At 34.5% G+C, this 12,386-nt stretch overlaps 1 protein-coding gene across 2 annotated transcripts in view; it reads left to right on the top strand.

Moving 5' to 3' along the window:
• LUZP2 (leucine zipper protein 2) overlaps window positions 1-12,386 on the top strand; it is a 557,769-nt gene that overhangs the window by 435,407 nt on the left and 109,976 nt on the right. For both annotated transcript variants that reach the window (XM_033205374.1, XM_033205375.1), the window contains exon 7: window positions 517-579. In XM_033205374.1, the coding sequence (XP_033061265.1) occupies window positions 517-579 (63 nt within the window). The remainder of the gene's footprint in view (window positions 1-516; window positions 580-12,386) is intronic.

The raw sequence follows: 12,386 nt of genomic DNA, 5'->3' as shown, positions 1-12,386 counted from the left end.
GCATGAGTTCATGTCCTTTATAGGGATATGGATGCAGCTGGAAACCATCATTCTCAGCAAACTATCACAAGAACAGAAAACCAAACACCGCATGTTCTCACTCATGGGTGGGAACTGAACAATGAGAACACTTGGACACAGGAAGGGGAACATCACACACGGGCCTGTCGTGGGGTCGGGGGAGGGGGGAGGGATAGCATTAGGAGATATACCGAATGTAAATGACGAGTCACTGAATGCAGCACACCAACATGGCACAGGTATACATATGTAACAAACCTGTACAATGTGCACATGTACCCTAGAACTTAAAGTATAATAAAAATTTTTTTAAAAATGTATTTGAGTAGAATTTAACTCTCATCAGAGTTAAGGTTTTCTGTTTTACTTCTAAACTAGTTGGACTGTGCTTTGCTTGGCTGCAAAATGTATTCCTGTGAAGTCTGAAAGTATTTTAATCTTCAAGTTTGAAAATATAAATGAGTTACACAACTTATCCATGTTTTTGTCTTACAGTCCAAAAAAATCCAAGCCCAGCTGAAGGAGCTTCGTTATGGGAAGAAGGATTTATTATTTAAGGTGAGAATCTTTTCTCTCTTTTCCCTGAAACTTGCTAGCCCAATACCAAAAATATCAAGCACATTATTTAGCTTAAATTTAATTTCTGGAATTTCTCATGAATTTGAGTTGCATTTGACTGCTTTAGAAATACTTTTATTTTCTTGCCTACTTAATTAGAGATAAGTGGAAATATTATTTCCTACATTCATTCTTAATGAAAAGCATACCTCATTCCAGCAGGTTAGGAGTGTATAAAACTAATCCTGCTTCCCCAGAGTTCACGAGTTGCAGATATTGAGCTGAGAGATTTATGCGAAGTAGATCATACAAGGACTTTTGAATCTTTTAAATTTATTTTTCAAATCAGAGTTTTAGAAGGAAATGTTAGTGGAAGAAAATTAGACAGTTCAGCAATATTCAGTGTTTTACTTCTATGTAATATACCAGTTGAATATAGATTAGTAAAGCATCAACTTTCAGATATTACCAAGATCAGGACTTGTTGAAAATTTGTATGACTTAAAATGTGAGATATATTATATGTAAACCTTGCTATTTCATGTCATTTTACATTTTATGAAATCAGGAGACCTGAATACAAAGAGACTATGAAGTTGCATGAATTAGAATTCCTTTAGTATATACAATACCTCCCAAAACTGTTCCATCATTGGACTTTTATTAACTCAAATAACAAAAGGCCCAGAAGCATGACAATGTTATAGTTTATTTCATAGCTCAACAATGTCAACAAGACTCAGATTTGTTTTGCATTGTCCTCCACATCACTCCATGTAACAACCCTCAACTTAAAGACTTATTCTAAGTCTTGTTTCCTCATAGAATCATGATGGTCACTAAAGATACACATATTGTGTCTTCATCCAACTATGTACACAGTCAAAGCAGAAAAAGGAGGCCTTTGTCCTCCAAAGTCATTATTTTTTGTGAAGGAGCAGAGTTTTTTGAGAAAGTTCTCCAAACTAGGTTATGCATGCATGCAAAGGTAAAACCTTAGCATTTTTTAGATTCTATTGTGAAAGACTGTTTTTTTTTTTTTGCAGATAAGTAATAGAAAGGGAGTTGCTGTGGGAGGCAGCCGATGGTTTCTGCTGTAATGTATTCATGCACTCATCCTGATGGCAGCACACTTATCTGATTTACCTACTAATATATCAGCAGTGCACAGTTTAAGTCTTGAATAAACGTATGTTGATGATAGATGGATGGATAGATAGATAGATAGATAGATAGATAGATAGATAGATAGATAGTTGTGTCAAGGAAGTAGACAGTAGAAACTCAACTCTTAGGTTGGTGCAAGAAGTAACTGAGGTTCTTGCCATTAAAAAAAAAAAATGGCAATAACCACAATTACTCTTGCACCAACGTGATGGCACTGAAGTACCTGTTACCACAGACATTCACCCATGCACCTTTGAAAATGAGTCTATGAACTGGTGAGCCCTGAGATGAGTTGTAGATTCTATTTCAGGTACTTTCCTCTTAGGAAATGTTCAATTTTGAATAGGTTTGATTTTTTTTTTTAAAGTAAATGTAGACTTTGAAGAAGTAATGCTTGCTGTCAAAGCATTTACATTTCATCCTAAAAATAATGACACATGCTGGCAATTGCAAAGCATGGTGATGAATGTGGTGCCCTTATTAATGCTTGAGAGCTGCATTTAACTTGGGGGAGGCTGCTAGCTGAAGTAGAAATCCTCCACTAAAGATAGAAGTGAGGCCTAACTGCTTGTTAGTTGCCCAGAGACTTGAGTTACTTTATTTCCTCCTTAATTCCACTTGGAGCTGATATATTCTCTAGAACACCTAATCTCCATTTTAGTGCTCTTTTTAGATATGACAAATGTACTTCTTTAAAAAAAAGAAATCTTAAGTATAACTTATTCATTGAAGAAAAATTTCAAAACAGTGTCAAAAAATATAAAGCCAAAGGAAAACTTAAAATCCCATCACTCAGAACAAATGCAAACAATATTTTGACATATTTCATATTTCTGTCTAGTTCCCTTTGTATGAATTATATCTGTGTGGTGAATGATATATATGCACATATATCTCAGTTGCAATACATCTCTCTCTCTCTATATATATATCCTTTATATATATTCATAATTTGTAATTTAAAAACAAAAAGATAGCTTTTAATCTTTATTTTTTTATCTAAATTTAATGAATAATCTATTATATAGATATGCCAAAGGTTACTTAACCTTTCACTTATGTGCAGGTATGTATATACATACATATATATAATGATTTAAATTTACATTATGATGAAAAATACTTTCTTACTTTTAACTTGAGTTATGGTTTTTTTGAAACATATCAAGTAGTTCATGAAAATTGTTTTAAAATATTAATTATTGCTACCTAGTACAGATGATTTTCGAAAGAAATATAACAGTTTACTCTCCCATCAGTACAATAATAACAAGAAAAACATTGAATTTAAGAATTATTTTGTACTGGATGATTTATTAAACAAACAAATAAGTTGGTTAGCTAAGAAATTATGTGAATGCATAATGGCTACACAACAGTGACAAATTTTGTTGCTTTAAGAGATTATAAAGTAAAATGATTATTTTGATTATAAATTTTATTATCAGATGGTTTAAAGATTTAAGTCATTTAATTTTATTTGCTTACTTTTATAGGGAGGTGGGGGTAAATTAAAAACAATGCTTAAAGTACTCCCAAATCACTAAAAATTCAATCTATCAATTTCTCTATTGAGATAGATAATGGCAGACATTTTGATAGTTTTGTGATTGTTTTTGTTGTTTATTGAATAAAAGCAATTTTAAAATACCACGTCATTCAGTGTTTCAAACAAAATGGTGACTTAGTTAAATGACTGCTTTAGGGAGTTGGTAGTCCAGTTATTAAAAATATACTATAGTGATACATTTAGCCCTGTGTATTGGTAGTTTCTGCATCCATACAACTGTGAATCAGAAATATTTGAAGAAAATTTTATTCAGCAATCTCACTATTGTGTCTCTACTCCCCAAAAAAGAAATAATTAAATCAAAAATTGTCTGCACTTATAGGTTTCACAGTACTATTCACAGTACGAAATACACAGAATCAATTGTAATATTCATCAACAGATAATAAGATAAAGAAAATGTGGCATACGCACACATATGGAATGCTATTCAACTATAAAAATAAAATCATGTCTTCTGCAGCAATATGGGTGGAACTGGAGGCCATTATCTTAATTAAGTAAAACAACCCAGATACAGAAAAAAACAAAAAACAAACAAACAAAAAAACAAAACCTGCATGTTCTCACTTAAAAATGGAAGTTAAATAATGTGTACACATGGACATAGAGTATGGAATGATAGATAATGAATCATTATCTATTCCATAGAGTATGGAATGATAGATAATGAATACTCAGAAGGGTTGTGGGGAAGGAAGGGACTGGAAGATTAGAAATTATTTAATGTGCATCATGAACATTATTTGACTGATGGATACACTGAAAGCCCAGACATCACCACAGTGCAATATATTCATGTAACAAAATTACACTTGTACCCCTTAAATGTATACAAATAAAAAAAATAGTTTTAAAAACCCATAAAAATGATATATCCATTGAAAATAATCCAGTAAAAACACAATAGTTACATAGCACTTACATTGTATTAGGTATTGATATGGCTTTGATGACTGGAGGAACACCAGGGTTCTTGGTCTCACACTGATAGGATTAACGACATGGACACAGGTGGAGTGGTTTTAGGAATGAAAAGTTTAATAGGCAAGAAAGAAGAAAGAAGAAAAGAGTTCCCCCATACAGAGACAGAGGGAGGGGGGCTCAGAACAAAGAGGAACCCCATGTGCATGTGCGGCAGAAAAGTGGTTGCTTATATTGGGATGCTGGATGAGGCCGTGTTTGGTTTGCACAGGTCCCAGGGGATTGGTTTGACCAGATGTGTCATTTATGTAGCTTTCAGAAACCTGACCCTCCCACTTTAGTCCTTTAATATGCAAATGAGGGTCGCTATGATGTTCTGAACACCTGGTGTTATCTGGGGGTAGCCATTATACTTGGCACAGGTGGCAACCAGGAGATGGCGGGAATTGCCATGTTGACCATGTTGAGTGGACCTAGTTTCTAATCGCCAGCATTTGCCTATTAAAGCTTGCCAGCCTGGCTTTTAAAGCTGCTTTTTTGTTAGAAAAGAAATGGTTTGGGGGTTGCTTCTTATTACAGGAAAATTTCCACTGAGAACCTTTACCCTTACTTTCTCCCTAAAACTTATTCCTTAATAACTCCTACATTAGTAGTATATTCAATCTAGACATTAAAACATATACAGGAAGATGTGCATATATTAAATGCATATAATACATCATTTTAAATATGAGATTTGAGCATCTACAGATTCTGGTGTCCATGGAGTTCCTGGAATTAATTCCCTGTGGAACCAAAGGAGTACTGTATATATTTAGTGTTTTTACTTTATTCAGGTCTATAATGTGTCACTTCATTTGACCCTCACCACAACCCCTAAGAGACAGAAACATTCATGTGATCTCTTTCACAATGAAAGAATTGAAAGCTAAAGAAATTTGATATTTGTGGCCACCAAAATGTTTACCTGTAAAGCATATTTACTAGCAGAGTGAAGCTATCGCCATGGGTATTAATTATATTTTTATAATTTTTATAATTAACTTTATAATTAATATAAAGTAGAGCTGACCTGTTGGGGCATGATGAATTAAGTACATTTGCAGGGTTTTATAGTTTTTCCTTTGATAACTATCCCTATAGCATATGTTTATATCATTGGATTGTTCTGGAATGTGTGGTGATAGACTTGATGCACTCATTCCTGCTGAAATTCAGACACCACAGTGTCTTGTGTTATCATTATTATCTTCTCTAAATCTAGATGTTTTTAACTTGGTACCTCTATTGTCATCTGCTCTTGAAGAGAGGGGCATTGCAACCTGAATTTCCATGTATGTATAACAGAGTGTCAGATTATTTCCTGATGATTTCAGATATCTATAAGGGAATTTTGTAAATTCGTTTCTCCTTAATTGTTAAACTCTTAAGTAATTTAAGTTAATTTTTGTTCATCTGTCTCATTAATTTAAAATTATGTCATCCACATGTTAAACTAATTTTTAATGAGCAAAATGCTTTTCAGTGCCATTTACTTGTATTTGGTGCCAAATGTAGGCATCTTACAAAAGAGGTGTGAGGGGTTAAAAATATTATTTTCTTGCATGATTCCAGAAGCTGTAAGCTTGTCAAATCACATTCATTTGTGCCTCAAAATAATTATATGAGTCAGACAGGGAAGATAATATTGTTCTCTTATGAATTAGAAAACCAAGAGCCAGAGAAGTTATAAGAGTTTTCTGAAATTGTGGGACTAGTAAGTGGCATAGTTATATCTTAATAGAAGTATTTTAATTCCACAATATCACATTTTTCCCAGCTGTATTTCTACTTTGTATTTTGAGGTGATTTACAGATTATATCTTTTAGAAGTCATTTCTTCTAATGTACTCAAACATTTGTAAAAGAAAAATCAAAATCTTCGGTCCCCAAACTCAATTTGCCAAAGGAGAAAGTCAAACTTGAAAACTGAGTCGCTCTAAACTGCCTCCCATTTTGTCTTGAAGCGATAGCTACAAAGACAGGAGACGGCTGGGTGCGGTGGCTCAGTGGCTCAGCCTGTAATCCTGGCACTTTGGGAGGTGTAGGTGGGGGGATCACCTGAGGTCAGGAGATTGAGACCATCCTGGTCAACATGGTGAAACCTCGTCTCTATTAAAAATACAAAAATTAGCTGGACATGGTGGCGCATGCCTGGGAGGCTACTTGGGAGGCTGAGGCAGGAGAATCACTTGAATCCAGGAGGTGGAGGTTGCAGTGAGCCAACTTCGCGCCACTGCACTCCAGCCTGGCACAGATAGAGATTCCGTCTCAAAAGAAAAAAAAAGCTGCAAACTTCCCCAGGGGATTCCCTCACAATGTGCTCACAAGATAATTCCTTGTGGGCCCCAAGGTCTTTATCTTAAAATGGTTGAAATTCACTCTGACAATGTAAATAAATAGCTTATCTTCACAGGTAAGGGACAAAAATAAAACTGAGAATCATCTCTCAGCTCACTTGAGATGAATTCATATTTTGCTGCTTCCTCTACTCTGTTTACTTTATCTTAAATGAAAATGCAGGTTCACTAAGGAGGTGAATACCTCATTGACTATTATTCTACCCTCTCTGTCTTCGTGTAAAATACGGATTCAGTGAGGGCTGATCAAAGCCTCAAAACAATGCAACTGCTTGCCCCCACCCCACCCCGACTCCCCCGGCTTTTTTTTTTTTTTTTTTTTTTTGTCACCAGGCTAGAGTGCAATGGTGCGATCTCGGCTCACTGCAACCTCCGCCTCCCGGGTTCAAGTGATTCTCCTGCGTCAGTCTCCCAAGTAGCTGGGACTACAGGCAGGCGCCACCATGCCCATCGAATTTTTGTATTTTTAGTAGAGATGGGGTTTCACCATTTTGGCAGGGATGGTCTCGATCTCCTGACCTCAGGTGATCCACCCACCTCCGCCTCCCAAGGTGCTGGGATTACAGGCGTGATCAGTTTGGGTGGGGCAGAAACAAATCACAATGGTGGAATGTCATCAGTTAAGGCAGGAACTAGCTATTTTCACTTCTTTTGTGGATATTCAGTTGCTTCAGGCCATCTGGATGTATACATGCAAGTCACAAGGGTTATGATGGCGTAGCTTGGGCTACCTTTCTTACTCTGTTCATTTATTTGAAAACTGAATGTGTTCTATAACTGCCAGGCTTGTGGTTTAGGTTTAGGAATAATTTGAAGAAAATATTTTTATAACTTTAATAACATATTTAAATATTATCTTTCTTATTTTAAGTTTTTCCATTCTCATCAAATTTTATCATTAAATCAGGATTTGAAAAACATGTTGTGACATATTACATAAGAAAACAAAACATTTAAAATGTTACATGTCAGGACTTGTAAATACATTTAAAATTATCAATATATTTGTGTGTTCCCAGTCTGACACCCTGTGCCTATTTCAGTCCTTGCTAATAGGTTATATGATGCTCTACTGCTTTGTTTCGATCTAGCCTCAAACTCTTTCTCATTCTCATATTTGAAGTAGCTCCTAAAAGTCTCTCAGCATTGGTAATCAAGATACAACCTATTGGCCTTCTGAATGAGTTTTAAAATATTTAGCCTGTGGCCAGTCTTCAACCTCCAGAAAGCTACTCCGCCAGAATTTGTTTACTATTGTCTTACTATGGCAGTGAATGCTATTTGTTATTTTTGAAAAAAACTTTATAGAGCAGTATATGTAAGCTAAATAATGTACGAGAATAAGGCATAAGTCAGGATGCTTGTGTAGAAAATCAAAACAAAGAATAATTCTAGAACATTTCTCCTTGTTTCCGAGAGGGTGTGTTGAGCATTGGATTGGTGACCTTCTTGACATATTCTTTTCTTGTGCATCATGTCGTACAGGTTGTGCATGTATGTCTTGGCTTAGCCAGCTGTACTCACAGTGAGAGGGTCCCTTAACCTTATTCTAGGAAGAGCTGATTTGCATATTTCCTTGCTTATAGTAAATATAGAACAGTGATGCAATCATGAGTCCTTTGGGGAAAATCATTCCCTTTGTGAAATTGCCTGGGCTACTGATATTTCAGTGAACTGGTTTGTTTAAATACTAAGTAGTTTGTTACTGAGTACCTTTTTAAAAAATACTTTTTCAGTTTTGAGATGTTTGTTTCTTCTGAGCACAAAGAAAGTATAAAACATGTTTCTGATCAGATGACATTTTAGGTTCTAAAATTATGGATTAAAAATTATGGATTTTGGTAAAATTGTATTTGAGTGCCCTGGAATTACTTCTCAGGGATTTAATGCGTCTTCAAGTAGCTCTCATCTCTATTAAAATATAAAACAGTTACAGTAGTATTGTTCTTCTAAAAAAAAAATCATTATGAAAGTAAGATAAAAAAGAAAGATTAGTGAAAAAAAAGTAATTCACTAATGTATTTACAAGTCCTGATGTAGATAATATTAAATGTTTTATGTAACGTATCATAACTTTTTTTTTAAATCATGAGTTAATGATAAAATTTGGAAAAAATGGTAAAATGGTTACCAAGTTATAAAATGTTATAATTTTTAAAAGTACCTTTTTATATCTTTTATCCTAATGGTGATGCCAATATAATTTTAGAAGAGAAGAGCAAATTATTATTCTCTTTTGAATACTTCTTCTTTGGGCCACATGTTTAGATGTTCTCTTTTTGTCATGAACGGAGACATTTCCAAAACATATTTGTGAATTTATTTGATTTGTCTCACTTTATTTCATTACTATTACTGAGTTACAAGGGTTTTGGTTAACCTAATCAAAGGGAAGAAGACATTTAACTTTTATGATATTGAATAGAAAGTTGCTACAATAGATACAGTTCAGAACAACTTTTTAAAAACATAACAAATTTTATAGTTTATGAAAAGAAATGTAGAGATCATGGAATCAAGGGCTGATCTCCTAAGTGGTATAAACTTGTGGAGTTTTTTTTACCAGTGACAACACTACTTGTACATATATTTTAAATAAAAAATTTATGGTATCTTAGCCCCTACCATTGTCATTTGGACATAATAAATCCCATTTGAGAAACAAGTCAGATTAATTTATTATATAAAGTTTCAAGGACTTAGAACCTTCACATTGGAAAGCTGGCAAATAGCTGCAATTTCAGTCTCTTTGTTATGCCCAGACCGTTTATTCCCCGAAGAAGACCACCAGAGTCCAGAGTCAAAGCCAAGCGGCAAGGATCTTTAATGCAAGTTCGAACTCGGTCCCTCCGTTCTACAACATACAACAGGGCCCCGAACAATGCGTGCGCTTGCTTTTTATAGCTCGAGGTAAACAGGACTTGTCAGGTTACAGAGGAACAAGGCATTTCTCTAGGTTACAGCATTACAATTGGTTTACATTTTAAGTTATACTTTTAGCAGCCTTCTTATTGGTTCCTGCGCTTTTACAAACGGTTGTAACCTTATCGGAGCTTCTCCAGGTGTTGTTTTTCTTCTAAAGTTGAGATATATGGAGGAATGTGTTTGTGTCGGGCCCAGGAAGTGGAGGCATGTAGGGGGATGTGATGTGTCGGGCTCAAGGCTGTGATATATGGAGGAATGTGTTCTTTCATCTTACTCAATAGAGGCTTATCTCCTCAACAACATTGCCTCTGATTATAAATATTCGGTGTTTAACATTCACAAAAGACTAAGGCAATTTTTTTTTCCTTATACAATAATGACTGTTGGAGAATCCCCCCCTCACTCCTGATTATAGCTGTTTTATATACTACCTGCTTCCCACAGAGATGCCAGCCCTCAGTCTATAAAGTAATGTGTGTTTTCCCTGCACGGTCCTCTTGTATTCGTTTTTTTCTGTAGTCTTTGTTTCTATCTGTGTGGTGCAGGATTTGAGTGGGCAATGAAATCATTTCAGTACTCTGAACTCGTGCAATTTAGTCAAAGGCCAAAATTTACAATCACCAACATATAGTTTTAATTTTTCATTCCAATTTCATAATCTCGACTCTTGTCAAGCCCACAATTAGCATATCTTCCAACCCTGCTTTAATCATTGCTGCTACTCCTCCACAAATAGAAGTATAAAACTTCATTAAGGTTGCAAATACCTATATGGTATATATATATATATATATATATATATATTATGTCATGTATGAAAACTGCTTTCATATTTTTGGCAAATCCTTTTGTTCCATCAGTGTCTCCTGCAATGAGAAACACACACACACACACACACACACACACACACGAGTACAAATAAGAAGCACTTACCATGGGGTCTAGGACTGTATTACATGCTTCAAGGGACAAAGAAAAGCAATTCTAAGACAAACTATTTTACAACTTTGATTAATTGACATATAAAAGTTATTATTTATATTAAACAGAAGCATTGTCTACTGAATATTTTGTTCATTCTTTCTTGCTTAGTAGATGTAGCTTGATGTGGTAAAAATAAAATGTGGTTGAAAAGAGGGAATCTAATTTATTTAGTAAGTCTTTCACTTACCTGGAAACTAAGTTCGAGTAAAGTCACTTTATTTGTTGGATATCAACTCCCGTCAGTAAAATATGAATGAGATGAAAAAAACACACACTTTCAAGTTATGTAGCAGAATCAAAGGAGATGGCATATGCAAATAGATTGTACAAAGTATTTTAGACACACTGAATTATCAGTGAATTGTTTTATTTTTTCCTCAGGGAAATTTATTTCACAGGAATTACCAGCTTATTTTTTTAGAGTCTAAACAATTATTGGTCTTAGTCTCATTTAAGAAGTACATCATATGTTCTTAACTCAGGCCCTCATAGTTTCCGTCGTCTGATACACGTAAAACTACATTGCACACCTTTTCTTCTTCTTCAAGGTATGTAGCCACCTTGGAAGCCAGGGGAAAATCAGTTTATCTTTTTCATTTTAGGCACATATATTTGTTTAATGTATTTATTAATGAGAATAAAAAATCTCAAGAACATTCTTGAGAAAACACAGGTTCTAATTTTTAGTATTTTTGTGGGAATCAAGTACTAAAGTATTTTGTGGGAATCAAGTAAAAAAATATCATTTTTAGAAATGAATTATTGATTGAGATATATATTTTTTTCTAATAAAGTTGTTTAATAGATTTTTTAATTAAAGAAAATATTTAAATGCAGATGCCAATAACTAAATATAATTTCTTGGCACAATTGCAGTTGACCATTTGTCTGTAAACAGATCTGAAAGAGTACATTGTCCTTCTCAACTGCCTTTAACATATATATTATTTGTGGGAATAATAGTCAGAAATTCTCTTTAATCTTAGATGCATCAGACACCTTTGCTATAATAATTTGGTTTTATACTTTGTTCTATCTTGGGCAAATTTGATATGCTGATAATTTATTCATTAAAATATGTAAAGTCTACTAAAATAATATTGAAAATAGCTCTGTGGATTTTTTTTCTAATTGAGCAGAAATTGTGTTAACTCAATATTACACTACTTCCTCCTTCTTCATGTATTAAATTTGTTTTTAATTTAGATGGATTGAGGAAAATGATGAGACCATATTAATATTTTCACTTGTTTTAACCCTTTTATTTGCTTGTGGCTTGGGTTTTAATGTTAGTCTGCAAGAGTATAGTAGCAATCTAACATAGTCTTACGAGTTGCCTGTTCAATTCTGTTTTTTTTTTTTTTTTCAATTCTGACTGTTTTAATAACAATACTTAGCTTTAGCTACTTGGAATGAAGATGCTTTGTGGGTGTTTGACAATTTTAATATGTGTAGGAAGCACCTGTATATCTTGTTGAAAGGAAATGCTGATTTAGTAGGTCTGGGAGAGGGCTTGAGATTCTACATTTCAAACAAGCCCCACCAAGGTGCTGAGTCTAATGGTCTAGCCACACTTTAAATTGGAAGGCATAGCAATCTTATTAATCAGATTTGAAAGGATTTTTTTTCTTTTCTCTCTCTGTTTTTTTTTGTTTGTTTGTTTTCTTTTTGAGACAGAGTCTCACTCTGTTGCCCAGGCTGGAGTGCAGTGGCACGATTTCGACTCACTGCAAACTCCGCCTCCAGGGTTCATGCCATTCTCCTGCCTCAGCCTCCCAAGTAGCTGTGACTACAGGTGCCCGACAGCCACCTGCCACCACGCCTGGCTAATGTTTTGT

The sequence above is a fragment of the Trachypithecus francoisi genome, unplaced genomic scaffold (genome assembly GCF_009764315.1).
Source record: "Trachypithecus francoisi isolate TF-2019V2 unplaced genomic scaffold, Tfra_2.0 Lachesis_group8, whole genome shotgun sequence".
In the NCBI taxonomy this organism is placed as follows: Eukaryota; Metazoa; Chordata; class Mammalia; order Primates; family Cercopithecidae; genus Trachypithecus; species Trachypithecus francoisi.
Note: the sequence above shows the minus strand (reverse complement) of the source record. Positions and strands in the feature narration are given on the sequence as shown.